The 21,263-nt window shown below is 31.9% G+C and overlaps 1 protein-coding gene across 4 annotated transcripts in view; it reads left to right on the top strand.

Annotated features, from left to right (window-relative positions):
- Nucleotides 1–21,263, top strand: part of LOC129911385 (uncharacterized) — a 163,379-nt gene that overhangs the window by 127,680 nt on the left and 14,436 nt on the right. For 2 of the 4 annotated variants that reach the window (XM_055989184.1, XM_055989183.1), the window contains 2 exons: nucleotides 19,852–19,992; nucleotides 20,331–20,498. In XM_055989184.1, the coding sequence (XP_055845159.1) occupies nucleotides 19,905–19,992; nucleotides 20,331–20,498 (256 nt within the window). In that variant the 5' untranslated portion in view covers nucleotides 19,852–19,904. The remainder of the gene's footprint in view (nucleotides 1–19,851; nucleotides 19,993–20,330; nucleotides 20,499–21,263) is intronic. The other 2 variants (XM_055989185.1, XM_055989186.1) reach the window with 2 other exon arrangements.

Below are 21,263 nucleotides of genomic sequence, written 5' to 3'. Positions count from 1 at the left end.
TTATTGCTTTTAATAGAAGTGGTGACCTCCAGCTTTAAAATATTCAAAGTCGAGACTTATGTAAGAAAAGAGGGTTAAAGTTCCCCTAATATTAAGAAAATTACCTTCCTCAACATTATAAAAATTGGCATTCGAACAATTCTTATTTTTTTCCAAGTGAGAAAAAGTAACATTAAAATTATTGTTACATAACTTTTCAACCATCTCCTACAACGATAATTACATTTCTTTTCTAATTTATTTTCAATACAAACACAAATTACAAACAAATATTACATAGTTGCAATTTTGATGTAATTTCCAGACCATTAGAGTCAATTATAAGGCCATTAATCGTAACTCTTGCACATTCCTTCGAATTCGCGCAACCCCTTGAAATCGACATTCAAGCCATTAACTTCTATTAAAATATACCAATGCGATGGCTCTTGCCATTTTCTATTAGTTCATTAATTTTATTTTTGCCCAGTAAGGTTATTTACTGTCCTTTGCAAAAAAAGGGGTTAAAAGGATAAAAGTTACATTGTATAAAAAATATACAAAATCAATTACGAACCGTTTTTTGTATCCTTTTCCTCCTGCTATCGTCAGCTTTTGAAGCTCATAAAATCCTCATTACATTTAGCACTTCCTTAACATTTTTAGGGTCAAAGTATCCTGATGTCACACTAACACACACAAACACCCAATCTATATCAATAAAAAAATATTCTTTCATACCAGCTTTTGCAGTTTTTTTTTTATATTTCACTTTTTTCAATAAATCGGTTTTGGTATATCCTTGTGGTCTGTTTAAACCTCCATTACCACCAATAAAAAAAGGATATACAAAGTCGGCCTTCCTCATTGTCGTAAGCATCGTCGTCATCATCATCAACAACAGCAACAACATCATCGTCATAGGATAAAATTCAGAAGCCAAAGGTTTCTATTTTATAGAGGCAAAGGGGCTATGACACCCACCAAGGGCGAGAGTTATTCTGCTGTGATATGCGGGTTTTTGCAAACGACTTGAGCGTTTCGATTCGGTATTAATGGCGCGGAAGAAAAATGTTGCAAACAAAAATTTTTTTTTTCTCCTTTTTGAATAAAACCAAAAAATGTAAATGCAAATGGAGTGTCGGGCGATTTGCTGTCAAAAAGAAACATTTCTCGAATTCTATTACGGTTTGATGGGATTTTAGAGATAAATAATATGAAAGGGAAGGATAAAATACGAGGTTAACCAAGAAAATTTATATAAATAAAGACTTGAGTTTTTTTTTCAATGAGCTGCATGGTAGAGGTTGAAATTTATGTTTCGTTTCAATGTAAAATAAATGAAGCTTTGATGAAGAATAAGATATTTATGATTCTTTGAGTTATATAGAGATTTTTATCTCTGCGCAAAAGACTTGTGGTTTGGACAAAGCTTCCAATTAACATCTATTTCGTTTTGTAAATAATCTCGGGTGATTATAAATTTTACTAAATTAGACAAAGACTTTTCATTTAACTCCTTTTTCCGAAAAAAAAAACATTAATAATAATAATGGCTTGTGCTAAATCGAATGATTGATTATCGGGTTTCGATTTTTTTCTATAAAGCAATAAATTAAACTTCTTGTTCGTCATCGATGTTATTTAGTTCCTAAACAAAAGCGTTTTTCTGCTTCCTTTTTTGCTTTAAGGCTTGCCAAATTCTGTAGACTAGTTAGATTTGAGTTAAGTTTGGCAAATGTTTGTATTTTTAATGCGCTTTATTAGCCTCACTTCACTGAGGGAAAAAATAAATTGAAACTGAAACGTCGTTGTTTCAAAGATGAATTACTTTGATTTATGTGACTTTAAGATACGAAACCATACAAAATTAACCTTTTTTTTCGACGTTGATTTTAATATGTTCAGTTCATCTTCAACGCAAAATCATTCCGAATAAAAGTTAAATCAATGTGGTTTTCAAGTAAAAAAATAAAATATAGAGTTTAAAAAACTTAACTGACTCGTGGAAAATGGTAAGATCAAAAAGCGTAGAGCGTATTTTTGTTGCTTATAATTTCATAAAGTTTTGAACAAAGCACTCGAGGCTTTTTGATCGAACCATTCAGTTAAGTCAGTTAAATTATTTTATAGTTTTTAGTGCGTGCGGATTTTTATTTTTTAAACTATATATTTTATTTTTTTTTTTCTTCATCATTTAGTCTATTTTTGACAACGGTGTAAATTACTAAAATTTTCTCTCGAAAATTGCATGCTTGATATTGTAGTGAAGCGAAGTTGTCTTGTCTAAACATGGTTTCAGATTTTGAGGGCTTAACCGCAAAAATTCATTGAACCTAATTTGCAGACATTTGACTTTACTTTTGAGGTGTAAATTGCATTTCAACTGGTAGGTTTTTGGCACTGGTATTAAAATTTCTAGCCAGTTATCTCCTTCATATTTTTTGAAAATATACTAGGTCTGATTCGTGGAGCTACGTTTTAGCCCTAAAGCTTCTTTTATAGAATTTATTAAAGGCAAATAATGTGGGGTTAACAGTTGTTTGGGTAATAGATCCTTTTGCATGAAATTATCCAATTTTTCCCGTTGTTGATTGGCAGTTCATATTTGAAAGTAGAAGGCTCTTAAACACATCGGAATTGGTAAAGCTTTTTAATTAACCTTTGTTCTTCAATAAAATTCTAATACATTTTTGCCATTTGCGGATATCCCACAAGGAACCAACACCGAACGACTTTTTTCTTGTGCGTTCGAACGGCTTAAGTGAGATGTACTTTTACGTTAGAATGATACTTTTAGAGGCTTGTTAATTCTACGCGAAAGACCAGTAACTCCTGAAAAAAATGAAAGTCTTGGATTGTCGGCTTGGTATTGGTTTTTCGAGTGATTCCTTTAGTTTTATTGAAGTGGATGGTGGACAATGCATGAGCTGCAAAGTCCACCTTTTTTTCCAAAGTTGTAACGACACCAGCAGAAATGTGATGATATCGGTGGCCTTTAGGCAAAGAGAAGTTGGAGAAGATGGAGCGGTTACTTAAGTATATGTGCAGCTGGAGTAACCGAAACACCTATTGAATTCAAATTATTCGGTTACTCCAGCATCTTGAGTCCTCTACTCTTTACTACAGTTCTGGATACCCATATTCAAGGTAAAGTAGTGGCCCTTAAAGTGCATGAGTTACTCTTTGCATATACATATCCTTTCAAAGACAGTTTGAGGTATGAGTGGATGTGGTTACCATCTGCGATGACGATATCAATTATCGAGTAAGCATAAGATAGATGAAATGGCTGGAAAATTCTGCTATATTCTGTGATGAAAAAAATACCCCTCAGCTGAAAGGAAGGTGAATGCTAAACGTGATCTTTAATATAAGTGCCTCGTATGAGAGCAGGAGTAACAAAGCTTGATCAAATTAGAAGTTTACACAGATCCGAAAAAGCCTACACTTTAAAAATACCAGCTCCCATAAAAATTGACAACTACCGACTCAGCTGCAATACCAGCCAGAAAACCACTCCAAAAAGGCAATATCATACAGCGTTCCCATACAACAGTGAACTAAGAAAAAAGTTAGTCCTACAAACTTCTGATAGCTTGCTACATGCAATATTGTTAAAACATCAGCATTGAAGTGCCCCATGATGTTTCTAGTAATTCTGTGTAATTCACTTCGAGCCTCGTTTGATGGGTTGTAATGTGTGGCACCCGGTAACCGTATTTAAAAAAAATTTCGACATAATTTCTGTTGCTTGGTAAAAATTTTACAAAATGCCAAACCAAAGCTCAAATACTGATATAGTGATTTGTAATAATTTGAAGAATGTAGATATGGCAACCCTATTCAAAATTTTACAAAAAATTATAATTTTTGTATAGACATTTAGTCTTTAATATTAGGCTTAAATATATCGGTGCCATTTCTTAAATTCGAAAACCCTACTCAAATGCAAAAAGAACGCCAAAAGCAATAACGTTTTCCTTTCTTCTTCAACAGATTCTACAGTACTAATAAGAGACCTTTTGGTTAAATTCCGTGTGTTGTATAAGATTTGTTTTGGGATAGGAACCTATCATTGAAAGTGTAAAAATTCATTGAAAATCCCTTTTTGACACCATTATTGATCAGGAGATAATTTATTATAATGTTGAAAAAGGTCAAAAGTCATTGACCCATTTCAGTCAAAAACCATTTAAATCATACCTTGAGTTCATAAAAATATACTTTGAATAAGTAATTATTATTCTGCAAATACTTTTCTGTTGACTTAATCTTACAACTAAGTTGAAGAACCTTGCATTGTTTAAATTGGTCACTTTTGTGCTTATTGTTACACCTCTTGCGTGACAAAGTTTAATCATAATTATATACAAACAAGCTCCCATAAGAAACTTGATGTGGCTTTTTAACATAAAATCTAGACTAATGACGCACTAAAGAATTTCTTGAGCTATAAAAGAAATATTCTAGTGATGGCAATGACCATCCAAGGTCAGTTGTTATAATTTTTTTTTTGTTCTTCTTTGATTATCCTTATTCACGCTTTTCATGCTCTCAAGTATACTTTAGTTATAGGTTTGTACTTGTTTTTCTGGCACGTTTTCTATTTATTTTATTTTTATTTTTCTAAATTGTTAGCAATTTGCAGTGGACAGAAAGAGTCGCGTTTTACAGTGGGGGCGTTTGTATGAAGTGATGAACAAAATTAAAAAAAATATTAACTTTTTTTTTTGTATTGTTAAAAGTAATCTACAAAAAGGTTCATTAAGAGCATTTTTTTTTTTTTTTTTTTTTTTTTTAATAATTAACGCGCACTAAAGGGAGTTAAATACCCTTAATATGTTAAACACAGTGCGAGCTTCAGGAAAATAGGGAGGGATTTAAAAGGAGGAACCGATGCACATTAGTTTTAAAGCTCTGGACATTAAAATGGCAGGGAAAAACAGAGGCGGGTAATATATTCCACATTCGTGTGGTGCGGCTAAAGAAAGAATCTCTGTATTTGACGGTACGTCCGAAGTTGGGCTCAAGGGTAAACTGATGAGCATTCCTAGAAGCGCGAGTATTACGGTTAAATTTTTTCAGGGGAGGAATGCAACTAGCTATTTTATCTGAACATTGTTTATAATAATAGCGATAAAACAAGGAGAGACATGACACATTACGTCGGTGGTCTAGGGACGCAATTGTCTCAGTTATCGATCTATCATCTATCATTTTGAAAGCACGTTTTTGTATTCTGTCCAAGAAACTCAAATACGTTATCGGAGCACCTGCCCAGATGTGACAATTGTATTCAAGTTTTGGTCGAATGTAAGCTTTATAGATTACAGCTAGATCAGAAGATGAGAAGAATTTCTTGCATATTCGGAGAAAACCTAAACATTTCGCAGCGTTTTTGGCGACATCGAATATGTGTTCGTTCCACAGAAGGTGGTTTGTTACACTCATACCGAGAATGGAAAGTTTCTCAGTTTCCTCGATGCAAGTGCCACTCATTGATAGTGGCATGGGTGGAAGGTTCCGTTTTAATGATAGTAAGCAGCATTGTGTTTTTGATGCATTAAATTCTACACGATTTCTTATTCCCCATTGAACAATGCTGTCAAGATCGGAATTTAAGTAATTTAATTTGGCTTTAAAGAGGATTTCAGGTTAGATTTTTTCAAAGCCCAGAATATATTGGTTTTAAAATTGCTTGGGATTGTTTTTAAAATTTAGGAATAAACAAACAGTTTTTGCCAAATTTTAATACCTCACTGTCCCAATGTTGTCTTTTCTTGTCGTCGAATAAAAAGCGTAGTAGTATCATGAAAAATTTAAATTGTTGCGTGGACGATATGACTGTCAACATCAGGAAACTGCCCAAGTACTCTTGATTACAACAGTATAACCGCCAACCAACTACACTACGTAGCTGACGGACGAAGACGACGACGATGATAATCAAAGTAAAAGTATGTCTTCAAGTTTTTTTATTGGTTTGGAACGTGCCCAACAAGAGAAAGATATTATGTAGAATAGGCTTTCTTTGTTCCTCCTTTTTTCCTTGTTTACAAAAAAAATTTAAATTTATTTAAATTGATAGGGAGAGATTGGTGATGTAAAAAAAAGTACTTTCAATTATATTTTCTATTGTAAGTAGCGTAAGAATTTACATTGTCGGTGTCATTTTCAATTGAATGAGCTAGAGTTGATGATTATAATGATGAAATATTATACCTCTTTTTATTATCTTTGGCATCAAGCCGCCTATTACAATGTAAATGACAAGAAAATTTAAGTATTTGTAGTGAAAAAAAAACGAAACGAAAAAAATTGAAAAATTCATTTTAGTTGAGTGAAGTATTTGAAGAAAAGAATTAAAGCAAATTATGACCTGCCATTTCCCTTATTTCAATAAACTCTGAAAATATTTGATTGGACTGGAAAATCATACATTTTAGAAATCTAGGGATAAAAGGCGTTTTACAAGAACTCATTTCATTATAAAAGGTATCACACCTAAATAAACCATAATTTTCCTCCAAACCCTACATTTTGAAATTAATCACCAGTTCTGACCATTAAACACATGTTTCCGTCACATGTTTCCGCTAGCTTAACTTTTATCAGGAAAAATTATTCAAACCACACGAATATATTACGCCCACAAAGAGTTTTCCAAAAAAGAAACAAAAAAAAAAAAAGAAATTAATGCCCATAAATCCAAACGCTGCTAGTAAACGCATTACCTCAGCCGGAAGTTCGTAAAGCACAAAACTTACACAAAATAAAGAAGATATAACTTTTCACACCCTATATCCAACAAACATTTCTCTTCCTTCTTCAAACGTTTCGTCCTTTTTTTTTACACTCCCTTCAAACGCAAATAAATTTATGATTTTTACTGCTACCTTCCGTTGGACTACAGAAGACCCCCAGGGCTAACGAAAAAAAGTATAGAGAACAACTTTTGTGTTGTTTTTGGCTCAAACTACATTAAAATGTACAGCAACTCCTCAAGCTAACAAAAAGCAAATAAAATGCAACAAAAGCCTGTGCACACCCTCAATTTTTCGAATAAACCCCCTACCCCATCAAACCTCTATAAAACCAACTACCATCCGGGTATTTTTTGAAACGTGTACAACATTTTGAGGAACAACCATCATCATCAGCGCCAACGAACGAACAAACGCCATGCCCGCTAGCTAGCCATTCCGCACACTTTAAATTATCTAGGAAGCAATTCCAGGCATAACATAGGGAAAGAAGGGGCAAGAGGGAGTTGGAAAAACTTCAATATACAATATAGCCCCTTCCGTGCTTCACTATGCGCTGCCCAGACCCACTGACTGACTACTGTGATGCCGGCAACAAATATAACAAAAACTATTTAAAAGTGCATTGCACTGTTGTTGATGTTTAACTATGTGCTTTGCTATACAATTGCAATGTGCTTCTCATACAAAATAGGAGTAAGAGCAGGAGGCAGAACTTTGCGCCCACTGAACACAGAAAGGATACAAAAAAAAATAACAACACAACCCAACTACGAGGACTCAGAAGAGATAAACAAGACAAAACCTTTGTTGCGCCTCGCTTCCTGAAATATGAATGAGGAGTAAAGGCTAAAGTTAGATCCTTTTTTCTGGCGCCTTCCTCCTTTCGTCGTCTACAACTGGGGCTGTGATGATGGCATTGTATAGGCCAGATGAACAGGAAAACACCAAAACGCAGGGCTTTAGGGATGCGCCTTGCTTTACCGCCCCCTGCGCCCGTCGCACCGTGCCGGGTTGTTTATGTTGTTCATTGTTGTTTTTTTTTGTTGTTGTTGTTTTAATTTTTGTTCTTATTATCCTTTCAGGGAAGAAGTCTACGTCGTCGACGTCAGCGTATATAGTCTCTCCAATTACCTCGAGCCTTCCTTTGGCTGAATAGAAGGTAGACACTGATGCACAATGCTTATAGAGTTCTCAAGTTAGTGTTCGCCTTTGATTGCTAAAGGATTTTTGTTATTTTCCTTTCGTTACACAAAAAAATTGGTCTTGAGGGGAAAGACTTTTGTTGTTGTTGTTATTATTTTTGATGTTGTTTTTGGTTTTTTTTGTAAAGAATAAAACAGCAGATGGCAACACACAACACAGAACGACAGCAGCGCCATATTATAAATGGGAAGTGTGGCATAGTGAATGTGGAAGTGCAATTCAATAGGAACCGAGTGGGAATATCCTGCTAGAGAGGATATATAGAGTTGATATGATAAAAACGTGTCCTTGTTTGGGCTTGCTTCCCTGCTTACAGCTTTGGTCCTCTTGTGAGAAGCCTCGACTCGACAGACAACATTTGAAATAAAAGACAATGCGAATGAACAAATTAATCTCTTGTTTCTTCTTCGTGTCTTTAGAATCTCTCTTGACTGTACTTGCTGGGATCCTTTTTTTTTTCCTATCCATTTTTTTGTTTTTGTTCTATCTTCTTGTTCTTCTTTTGGGGCTGTTTTACTTCTTGTTCCTGGAATGAATCCCAGGATAATGCCTGTGCGACAATTTAGTTGATATAACTTGGAAGTAGGTTGTGTAGTTCCATGCAGATTGAAATCTCACATGAATTGCCATATATTGCCTTATATGTGGAAAGGCTTTGGCTGACTGAGTCTGCGGCAGGCACTTGCTCGTTTCTATATGACAGGCTAGTTTGGCACGTAGAATGGAGTACTACACGTTAGATAGACGAACAGAAAATAACAAAAATAGAAAAAATTACTGCAGACTGTTTGTATAATATAGTCCAGGATATAAATATGGTTGGGTTCCATCTTGTTTTTAAGGCTGTTTTGAAGTCATGCGAAAGAAATCTTGGTGTCATTTTATAGAAAATAGAAGTGCAAAATTTATTTCTCTTATTCATTTTTTTTGATATTTTGACTGTTGGAAAAGTTATCCGGGAACAAACATATATCGACGGATATTTCTATTTCTATTTTTTTCCGAAGATAAGTCCTTGAATTTTTTATAACATTTGACAAACACTTCCTGAGTGTAAAGAAGAACATTAAAGAAAAAAATATTTTCAACGCAATTTCCTAGACTATTTGTGGAAAAACTTAAGAATATTACATATTTATCATCGAAAGGGGGGAATGAAATAAAATTGAATGCTGGATAAGTGATTTTTTTTTTTCCAATTTTTTTATTTTTTCTTCTTTTAAATTGGTATCCCCATGTGAGAATAGAAAAATTCAATTTGAAGATGATCGCTGAGATTGAGTTACGAGCTTCGGATGAATTAATGCATTTTGTTAGAAAAAAAAAAGATTACTCATACACCATGTGGTACCAAACATACTTTTGCTGGAGATAGTATAAATAGAGGAACGATGAAAGGAAAAGAAGTTTATCATTTAGTTGGTTTGCAGACAAACAAATGGATGATCGAATTGATAAGTGTGGGTACCACAAGAGACAATGGGAATAAAGTGGGTATGAATATATGGAGACGAAGAAGTTATGCCACATTTCAAAAGTATTTATATGGTATTTTTTCTTCTTTGTTTAAATGTGTTATTTGATTATGTCTGACTTAATAGTTTAAAATTTTCTAATGCAAATTTAAATATAAAGGATTTTAGTCATCGGGTTCATTATAGTTAGTCAATGTTGACATAAAAATGGAATACATCTAAGAAATTAGTACTCTAAAGACTTTGGATTGTGGGCTCCTGCAGGATCATATAGGTTTAATTGGAAAAATATTAATATTTAAATGATGGATTTGTTGAACCCATACACGTTTCGGCGGAAACGGAAGTGACAAGTGCAAAAAAAAATTTGAAAAAAAAAAAATACACGAGTATACCTATAATTAAAAGGAGAAAGTCAGTGATGGGGAAACTTAGGATTAATGATCAAGATAAGGAGAAAAATCGATTGGATCGCAATAGTGACAGGAAGTGTTGTTGGGGAAGGAAAAATGATTTTTTTAATGATTTCTAGCAAAAGTACCCACTTCAAAGTTGTATGTTATTATAAGATCTACAACTTAAATTTGGATAATTTTTTTATATAACCTCAAAAATATTGGAAACAAAAATGCCGAAAAAGTATGTTTTTGTTTTTTTTTTTTTTATTTATTTTTAAGAAAAATAATTTGATTTTGATAAAATTTTGTGACAATATTATGTTTCTACTTGCTCTTTACTATAGGGCAAGTAGTGCATTCGTGTTGAAAAAAATTTCGAGGCTTTAATCAAAACCAACATTACCATGATGGAGAGGATAAAAAAAAAAGTGGTTTTTGTCATGCCATTCCGGTCATCGTCGATCTGTACATCAAGCTAGGGCAAATTGAAACCTTTCTTGAAAAGTGTACCTCCCATCAAAAATTTTTAAAACGACTCTAACGATTTTGATTAAATTTGGTTCTAGCAAAACTGTGTTTTCTAGTTTTTCTAAAAAAATGCGGATAGCAGAAATATGGTAGGTATATATTTACATTTTTTTAATAACTATTGTTGGCTCTTAGCACTTGTTAACGGTTTTTTATAAAATGCAGTTGTTGTAAAATTTAAAAAAAACTCATAATTTGAACTAGTTTTTTGCTACTTTTGTTTATTTTTTTACGTTTTTACTTGCGATATAGGTACCATACATCAAGATATGCATTCGAACAAAAAAAAAAGTTGAGATAATATTTTTCCATGACATTACGATGGTAGAGAATTCTAAAAAAGTGGGTCCGGGAAGTCCGTCTGTCTGTCTGTCTGCCTGTCTGTCTGTATAAGGAGCTACAGCCTAAACGGACGGACCGATTGACTTCAAACTTGGTGTGTAGCATTTTTTTGGAGACTTTCCAGAGGGGTTTTTGGAATTAATTTTTTTGGACCAAAAATAACGGTATTTGTCATATACCGATTTTAGTAAAGTTGAAACGGCTCCAACGATTTTCTTTAAAAAAATCAAATGTAAGTTTTAAAACAAGGGCTATCTTCTAATGAAAATCATTATTAACGGTACCTGCCATAGAACCGTTTTTTTTTTTTTAAATCCGATTATCTCTGAAACTGCTTATTTGATTTCAACTAAACTTTTTGTGAAGAAGCATTTATATAATTTTAATATAAGCCAAAAATAAAATTTCGAAAAAAATAATTTTTGGATTTTTAAAAAAATGTTGAACATTTTTTTTGAAAAATCAAAATTTCGAAAACGGGACATTGAATTTTTTTGAAATTTTGTTTTTGGATGTTGATTAGTGATTTCTACAAAATGGCATACCAATTTTATTTTAAAACTTTTTATCCAAAAAATTGTTTATAAAAAATTAGTTTTTAAAAAAACGGCTCTAACGATTTTGAAAATTGTTTTTCTAAAAATGCATCTTAATATATCAATCAAAACTGCGTACTTGTTTTGGAGGGCAATTTGATTTCATATTTTATTTTATTTTTTTTATTTATTTTTTTTGTTTTGTACCTATTAAATGTATATAGTAGGTACCTACATTTTCCAAATTTCTATATAAAAAGTCTTTAAAATTTAAGCAACTTTAAATCTAAGAGCAAGTTCGTTCGACCCAGTCATGCATTTTATTTTAATTTTCTACCGTACATAACACAATTTCTCTAAAAATTAACTATGTAACAGTTTTTTTTTTTTTATTAAATAAATTAATGGAATTCGTGTTTTTGCTAAGTTTATTCTTTTATTATGATAATTTATTTTTTTTTTCTTCCCTTTTGTACGATAAATTAAAGGACAGATAACTTCATCAAAATATAGTTCAGTTAATATGGAAAAGGTTGTGATATCAACTAAGTTTGAATTCAGTGTTGGACAATGGACAGTCTTGTGGGTCGTCCGTCATTCTGAAAAACATGAAACTTTCAATATCTCGAAAAAGGGATCGGGTCAAAATTCTGGCTTCAAAATTCTGCTTTTTTAGCGAAAATTCTGTTTTTTAAAATTCTCCTTTTTATCTATTCTGTTTTTCAAAATTCTGCTTTTTAAAATTCTGCTTTTCAAAATTCTGCCAGCATTATATTTGAACAAAAAAATTCTGCCAATTCTGTTTTTTTTTTATAGCATATGCACTGGCTAAAAGAAAAATACACCTCATTAATGTAATTCAACATTGGTACTTTCCTAATTTTTTTTTTATTTAAGTGTCGCAAATATTTTTTAAATTCCATATACTGACTTTCTTTCAAATAAAATATGTAAAACTAATTGGAACCAATGTTGTTTGATACAAAATATTCCTTTTCTTATTCAAATTTTTGAATATTCATCTTTATTTGATAAATTAATAAATTTTTAATTATTTTCGGAAATGTTTTATATTAAAAACCTTTTCTTAATATTTTCAAATATATTCATTTATAAATGAAACAAAAATTAATACGCATTTAAAAAATGACAAATTTTCAAAGAGATGATTTTACAGAATTCTGCAATAAATTAAAAAAGGGTTTGGAAAATATTAAAAAGCGCGCGCTTTTTTTAATTTTTTGCAGAATTTTGAAAAGCAGAATTATGAAAAGCAGAATTTTGAAAAACTGAATTTTGAAAAACAGAATTTTGAAAAGCAGAATTTTGAAAGCAGAATTTTGATAAAAGAATTTTGATCCCCGGCAGAATTTTGCACCCAACCCCTCGAAAAACGTTGAACGTTTAAGCAAATGTCATAGTTTTGTTAAAATCGTTTGATTAAAGCAGTTTTCTGTAGCGAAAAAAAAAATTAAACTTTGCGGAATATAGGTAATTCAACGTTTAAAGGTTCTATATATTGGAAAAGTTGACAAAAAGTACAATCGATCACACTCGATCACGTCATGTCTTCACAGAAACCCTAAAACGACCCCTTCTTTGAGGTTATGTCGAAAACGTTATGGAAGTATATGTACGTACATAGGTAGTCTAGGTCAGAACTTTTTTTTGTGATTGTTAATACATCCAAAATGGTATAAGTCTCTCTTTTGAAGTTTTGAGTTCCTTATATTTGACTGAGCAATGTTTAAATAAGTTCCAAAAAAGTAGCAACAAATTGCTTAAAATTTAAGTTTATTTTTAAATTAAAAAGAAATACCCAAACAAAATTTGCAAAATGCTTTTCTAACTTCATTTAACTCCTCTCTGAAGTACAAAAAAAAAAAAAACAAAACCATTAGAAAACATTCTAAACAAAAAAAAGTGCAAGAACAACAAAATTCCATTTCAATTCCAGGAAATACAACATCCCAAGCTTATGTTCATTCATTCTCCTCTGTTTTTTTTTTGTTTGTCCATAAACAACAAAAGCGCGTAAAAGGATTATCGTGTTGTGGACTTCTTGTGTGACCGCCAAGTATTTGTTCAGAATGCAAATGAAAGCAATCTAGAACGTGGTAAACAATCAAACACCCAACTTTGCTTCATTCTATGTTAATTTCCATTGCTAGAGCCTTGTATAATAGCAAAGCAAAAGCAAAAAAGCAAGAAGAGCACACTCATTGATATTCTGGTGAACAAATTGTCGTTTTCAAAGTTGAAATTAAATTAGAACGCAACCAACAACACCGCACAAAATTTAAGAAAAGAAAATCATTTTGTTTTACTCTTCTTCTTCATTCTGGACACCCGCCTTCGGGTAGAATATCCTTTTCAAGAGTATAAATTTTATTTTTAGGTAAATATTTGCTTGAATAACACAAAAAGTTTACAAATCTTAAAGATTTCTCTTCTTTTCTTGTTCTTGTTCCTCTTTTTTGTTCTCTCTCTCTCTGATTCGATGGTGATGCTCATGCAAATTAATTCCACTTTCGTTCGTGTCCCATGTCAGTTTAATTACCCACCTCCACTTTCCAAAAATTATTCGTTGCAGTGAATTCCTTGGTTTTCTGCTACAATATAAAAGGCACATTTCTCTCTCTATCTTTGCAAAAAAGGACACAGAACAAACACACTTACTTTGCAACGTGTTGGTGTCCTCTTTTACCTTAAAGCATCCAAGTTGTAAACCAAAAATTGGCTTGCTGCCAAAATGCATGTAGAAGAGACATTGAATTTTCATTTGCAATTCCAATTGCATTCAGGAGAGGAATCCAACAGAAGCAGCCTCAGAGTGCATCCAGCATTCAGGACTTGAGAAGACGAATTGAAGAAGAAGAAGAAGAATATTTTCTAGGTGTACGTACTCAAAATTAATCTATTCGTCATTTCAGGTTGGGGTGGCGGTTTTTCTGTGTGTGTGTTTGTGTTGGATCTTTGAAAAGTCTCCCCCTCTGATGTTGAAATTATCCCCTAATTTGTTTTCCCAGTGTACACTTTCTTTTGGTATGGCTTAAAGTGGTTATACTTAAAACCCCAGCAGCAAACCAGAGCCGAGTTAGAGAGACAGAACAAACACAAATAGAAACACACAACCACACACAGAGTCACACAAGAGGACACACAGTTTATATTTTCCATCTTCAGGAGGAAAAGGAAAGGACGAACAGTTTAATGAGCAGTATGACATAGGAGACGCTTCCTAATTGCATTTATCTTTTGAAATTTTCTATCCAATGAATTTAATTCGATTCACAGCTTCAAGAGAATATAGTTGGCCTGGTCTTTTATTATCGAAATTTTTTTTTGTTCTTTCGTTGGTTTGGTTGTTTTCTGTGAACCCCATCATCAGAGGACACCAACAGCAGCAGCGTGTGCCCATTCTAGAAGAATTAATTTTCGTCCTCCTGACCATTTTATTTATTTTTTTTTTATCCTTTTTCTCACCTCTCTATCTCTCGAATTTCATCGTTTGCCATTACCTGAGGGGAGTAAAGGGAGAAAGAGAAAAGAAAACATTTATTTTTTATTTTTTTTTTTTTTTCAAAAAAGGATCTGCTCGGGCACTCTATGCCTTCGGGGTAATTTCCAACAATGTCGGCAGAAATAAAGAACGATGTCGTTTCCTAAAGTAAAGTTTAAGTTGAGGACTTAAGAAATTCTGTTGCCTTTTTTTTTCTTCTTATTTCTTCCGGGTTTAATTTGCTTTTACTTTAGTATTTGCCAGCAGAATTTGTCTTTTAAGTTATTATAAAGGAATAAGAGGTCGAGTTTTGGATTCGAAAAAACTTTCTGAGAGAGTTTGTTTGGAAATATTTTTTAAAGTTAACCCTAATATCATCTTTTTTATCTGTTTTAAATGTTTTAGGTGGAAGATAACTCCAAACAATTTTTTTGTGGACTTATGTCAGCATAAATCCATTATGGACTTATGTCTTCTTGAACTATGTCCTTTTGGGGATGAAACTAACTTTAAATTTAAATTACATGAGCAAGTACATAAACCCTTATTGTGGACCTTTTTTCTTGAAGAAATTAATCCTTTTATTTTTTCTTCTTGCTGACCATGCACATCAAGGATTTTATAAAAATACTTCTTCGATTTGAAGATAAATGAAGAGCAGCAATAGCAGATAAATGTCTTAAGAGTTGGTTTTATTTAACTCTTGAAATAGAGGTGATTTAATATCACCTTTTTTCCTTTATTTATTTGGTTGAACAAGCTTTTATAATTTGACTCTGAAGGTCTGTGTAGCAGTAATTAATGTTTTACTTGAATGACTTGGAGAGAAAAAAGGAAGTAAAAGGTTGAAAAAAAAAAACGGAATTGTATTTTGAGATTTTTTTAATAAAAGACTGTGAATAAACATTGTAGCTTGAATGTTTTGACATTTAGGAACCTCCTTACCTTAGACCTTACTAGCATGAAGCTATTAGGATCGAGAAAAGGATGGTTTAGCTAACAGTATTTAACATGCGATGTTGAAAGACTCATACATTTTAAATATTTTGGGCATTCGTCCTTCTGCCAAATTGTACATATATTTGAGTAGAAATATGTGTTTGCTCTAATGAGTTCACCCGATAAGTAATCAACTTCAGCACTTTAATAACACTTTAGTTGGGATCTAACTGTTTTTTCAAGTGGTTAATGTGACCGTCATGGTCCATATAGAATACACTGATCTGATCTGAATACTAGTAAATGGTTAACGTTAAACAGTTTGGAAAATTTGAATTTTGCGTTTTTTTTTTCTAAAAAATGCTCAAATTTATGACGGCAAGCACTAGAAAGTAGTAAGCTTATAAGATTTTTGGATCCACTTAAGTAGTTCATGAAAAACGTTGCAAGAACCCATAACGTAGACCATTGAAAGACATTAAGATCGAAAGACAATTTAGAACAAAAAAGACGTTTAGAACCCAAGAACTTGTAAAGATTCTTAATTCTACACAAAGATTCTTTTGTAAACCTAAATGTCTTTTCAAATCATATTTTTAGCGTTCTTAGTGTTTTTTTTTTAGTTAATTTTTGCTTCACAATGTTATGAAGACTTTCGATTGATTTCCGAACTCTTTTGAACTACGAGTAGGTACCTACATTATGTATAATGCAGTCTTAGCATATTTTATGATCGTTTGCATGATTTCCACACCTTTTTCATGTTTGTTAATGGCAGTTTTATCGCATACAGATAGCTAATTTGAAATTATTCTCTCAGCAGGTTTTTGGGATAAATAGGTAAACTAAAAAAAAATCAAAATTTTTCAAAATTAGGAAAAATATCCAAAAAATGGTAAGAAAAGTTTTTTTTTTCAAAATTTTCCTTTTTTGAAAACTTTTAGTTTTTCTTTGATCTATCTAAAATTTTAACAAATTTTATTAATACAATTTTGAAATAATCTCAAAAGAATTTGATTTTTCTCATAAAAAAAGTGATTAGAAGTAAGTCATTTAGAGCTGCAGAAATATAGTGTTTTATTTCATCTCAAAAGTTCAGACCCTCACAACAGAAAAACTGCTTGATGAATAAGTCTGAAACTTTGCATATTTATTTCAGGTATATTAGCTACTATAATTTAGCCTCAAATTAATCTTATCACCCATAGTTATAAAATAGCGGCACAATTTCTAAAAAAAAAAACCTAAAAATGTCTATTTTGATAGCTTTTCTAAATTGATTTCAAATGTAAGAAAACATTTTTTATAACAACTTAATTTTTCTGTAGCAAATTGAAAGAAGTTTTTAAGGTAGGTACCTATCCTTGAATTTTCTGTAAAATGATCAGTTGTTAAGATATTGATAGTCCAAGTCAAAAATTTGGGTTTTGGTTTGATGATTGATATTGCAGTCTAAAAAAATCGTAGAAGTTTGAAAAAAAAAAGTCTTGAAGCCAAATGAATAACGTTTCTAAAAATAATAACACTGGTTTACAGCCAAAATGGACACTCAATCCCACTTTTTTTTTTCTTACTTATTAAAAATTTTCAAATTCGGCTTGCTTTTCAAGTTATAGACAAAAACTTAAAATGTAACAGAAAAAGTCGAAAATATTGATCGTTACAAAAATGGTCATATCTTTATAATTTATTAATAGATTTTGAAGAAAATTATCTTTTTATCTTTGCTAGAAAGTGTACTATACATATTTTTATTTTATTGTAAACTAGTGTTATATTTTTACCAGCTCTTTTGGGAGTATTGGTCCTATTTTAAAATGCTTCTTATGAGGTTCCGGTCCTGTACATAAGGTATTGTTAGTTCATCGAATATTTTTCAATGAAAATAGTTTTGGAAATTGGTAACTTGACAAAGTTCTTTCTTTTAAATATCAGTTTAAATTTGCTGTCGTTGTCTTCAAAAAAGGCTTGATTCCGACACTTTAACCTCAGCCTCGACAATATAGCCCAACATTCTCTGAAATGCAATTACTAAATGAAATGCTCATACAAAGTTGAAAATGAAGCGTATATGCAAAAAGTAGGTCAGTCTGCAAATTGAATTAAAAATAATTGACAAGTTGAGCAAAAGTGCAATTTATAAAAAGTGCAATTTTTGTCATTTTTACCAAATTTATAAGGAAATTAAATTATATATGAAAAAAATTGGAAATGAAGAAATTCTTATTTGGACAGAGTTACAAGCTTCAAATTTGTAGCTAATGAATTTTCGTAAGCATTCACAGTTTCAAAATAATGCAACAATAAATATTTTCGGCCTTGATTGCATATACAATATTTTCTAAACGAATGGTGGTGCACAAAATATTTTATGGCTTAATTCAGCTATGAAAACACAACTCTTTGTTTAACAACTCAGACTCTATTCTGACAAAAAAAAAGAGTAATACCTACCTCAGTAATCAATGTTTCAAAAAGAAAGGACATTAAAAAAAAGAAAACTTTTTTTCCAAAATAGTTTTTTTTTTTTCAAATATTTTGATTTTATTCAGTACGTGTATAGGCAATTTTATCTTTTAAAAGAAGTAAGGTTTAAATTGTTGAAATCAAAAAAATAAACTTGAGCTGGGGCGTTTTTTTTTAAGAGATAGGGCTTAAATAGGAGCCTTGAAATCGCGAAAAAATAGCGAAAGTTGGACGCGCCTTCGTTCTTCAATTTGAATTGAATTCAGAGTAGGGGCGCTTCTGTGAAAGCCAACAAATCTGAAAAAAGATTGTGGCGTCTTCATTCTTTCTACAGAATTGAGTTCAAAGTAAGGAGCTCCGGGGGGGCGTCCAGGCAACTTCCCCAAAAACCAGTACTGATTGCTACACGTTTATGAGACTTCAATTTGGATATCACTGTTATAATATCTTGTAGTTTAAGCTGACTATCATGGTCTTTGATGAACAGATTAAAAGAACTCATAGCAGGTAATGGGATCTTTTTTGATCTTCTGCACCTAATATCATCACATAATCCCACATTTTTAATGCCAGAGGTACAAGAGGTACAATCTTTAGATAGGTTTTCATCTTGCACTTGCATGCCTGTTTAGGCTCCTCAAATAATATAAATAAGAATTACAGTACTTCAAAGTTGAAACATGATAGAATACATCAATTAACCTCAGCTGTACTAATACCTTTTAAGGACGAAAAGTTGAAAAAGACCTTTTCAACCAAAAACTTTTCGTTAACGTTTCGTTTTTCTCGTAACACTTTGCAAATTGGGTTCAATTTCTAGACATTGAATTCTTAAACCATATTTAAGTCAAAAAATACCTTGTCAATTTTGACTGTTATGAAACTTCTTACCTATCCTGTATCACTTCCAAAAAAATTCTAAGATTTGTCAAACTGTTTATTTTTTAAGGATATCAGACAACCACTTCATAAACTACTGCTTGAATTTCCTAGATTTAAACACCAAACCTCATTATTATTAATATTTCATTTCAAATGCATAAAATAAACCAAAGTATCTACATTTCCCACAACCAAGCGAGTAATATTCTCACTATGGACCGAAAAACAATTTTAAATAAATAAAAAGAAAAATAGTAAACGGCCTTCCATATAAAAACAAAATAATATAAATTCCGAAAGTAATTTCCCTCAAAATTGAATTGATATAGCCAACATTAAAACCACCATTGTATCAATTTTGTGTGCCCTCAACTAGCTCCACAAAACATCGTCGACATCAACAATATCACCCTCGCGCAATTACGGTCGAATTGGTTGGCAAATAAATAAACATAACCCAAACGCCAACACTATGTCGATGATGGCTAGAACCATTTGTGTTCGATTTGAAATTCAACTCTGCTGGCTGCGATGGTGATGCCAATTGAAATTCTCATTTTACTTTCTTTTTTAGTTGTTGTTGTTGACAGAGATGTCCCTGTACCTAGCTGGTGTTTACAAATATTCTGTTAGCCAAAATTGAAAAAAAGAAGCAAAAAAAAAAATGTTTAAAAATGTTTGTTGACAACTCTGAACATGGAATCTGTCCAATATTGATTCAGTGGAATTCATGATATTACACACATCCTCCCCCACCAACATATAAAATCTCCCTCTCATGAATTGTGGACATTCAAGTAATCCTTTATTCGTTTTTTTCTCTCTTTCCAGGACTTGCAACTGACAAAAAAAAAAAAAGAAGGACATCAGACATCACAAACAACATGAGGACGTCATCTTTTCTGGGCCCAATGTGGAGCATCATGGTCGTACTGATTCTATGCACCATCACCAGTGTCAACTCGTACTCAAGTATGTTGAAATGAGAAATTGATCATTCGCCCCCCTTAATTGTCCATCTTTAAAATCCCCCAAAATGTATACCCTTAAACTCTATAAACAAAAATACACTAACCCTTTCCCCCCGAATCGCCCCTCACACACATATTATCACATAAGAATATTCATACTCTCGTGTATGTGAGTATACAAAAATTACATATATCGTTTTTGGTTCGATTTCTCTGTTTCCTTTTTTTGTGTTTCTGTCCCGCAAATCGAATCGAAATGTTATGTAATCGAGAATTCTATGTTCTTTTCTATTATTATTGGCATTACATTATTTTATATGTTATGACGACATTTGCCAGAATACGGACGCGGATGCGTTGACATCGGTTGCTTGCCAAATGAGGTTTGTGTCCTGTCGCATGATTCCTGCGGATTTGGTCAGCGCGATGGCAAAGAATGTGGCAGCTATCCGACGTGCAAGAAGAGCGGAGCAGCCCCAGCAAATAGTGGAGGTGTGAAACCGTCAGGTGATTTTTTAACAAAATGGGACTTATGGGCACCATGGCATTAATAACATAATTCACATTTAAATAGGAACTTATAACATAAATAGGTATTTCTTTTCTAAATTAAGAAGAAAATTAACAAAAATATGCTAAATTTTTTTTCTATAATTCAGTATTAGTTTGATATTTGGATGGTATGATGCATATTTTTAAATGTGATTGTAAAAATAAAATATTTCATTGTTTTTTTCATTAAATTTATATTGGTGTCGGGATAACAATTTTCATGTGGTAGAAAGTATGCTATAGTTTTTATTTTTAGTTGTAAAAAAATATGGTGAGTCATAGTTTGGGTGTTTTGTTTTTTTCTTATCCTATTTTAGAAAGATTTGAATAATAATTATTGTAAATATTACATATTCCAAAAAAGAAAATTAATCTTAGTGGAAACTTAGTCCTACTACTAAATTTAAATGATCTTTACTTCCCGAAAGCATATCCTATGAAAATAAATACGCGTTTAAGTCACCATTTAAAATTTAAGCTTCTAATTATGATATCAAAGGAAAAAATGAATTAATCTAAAAACCGCGGACATATTTTGCATATACATATGTTTTTGAAAAATTTGTTTGAAATTATTCTTTGAAATCATTAGAAATATCTGTCTATAAATTTAGAATAAATCAGTTCAGTCATTAACGAAAATATTCAAACTTCAAAAAATTATGTCAATTTTAGCATAAATGGGCAATGCTTTTTTTCATAACGTATCTTTGTTTGAAT

Source organism: Episyrphus balteatus, chromosome 2 (assembly GCF_945859705.1).
Source record: "Episyrphus balteatus chromosome 2, idEpiBalt1.1, whole genome shotgun sequence".
Classification (NCBI taxonomy): Eukaryota; Metazoa; Arthropoda; class Insecta; order Diptera; family Syrphidae; genus Episyrphus; species Episyrphus balteatus.
Note: the sequence above shows the minus strand (reverse complement) of the source record. Positions and strands in the feature narration are given on the sequence as shown.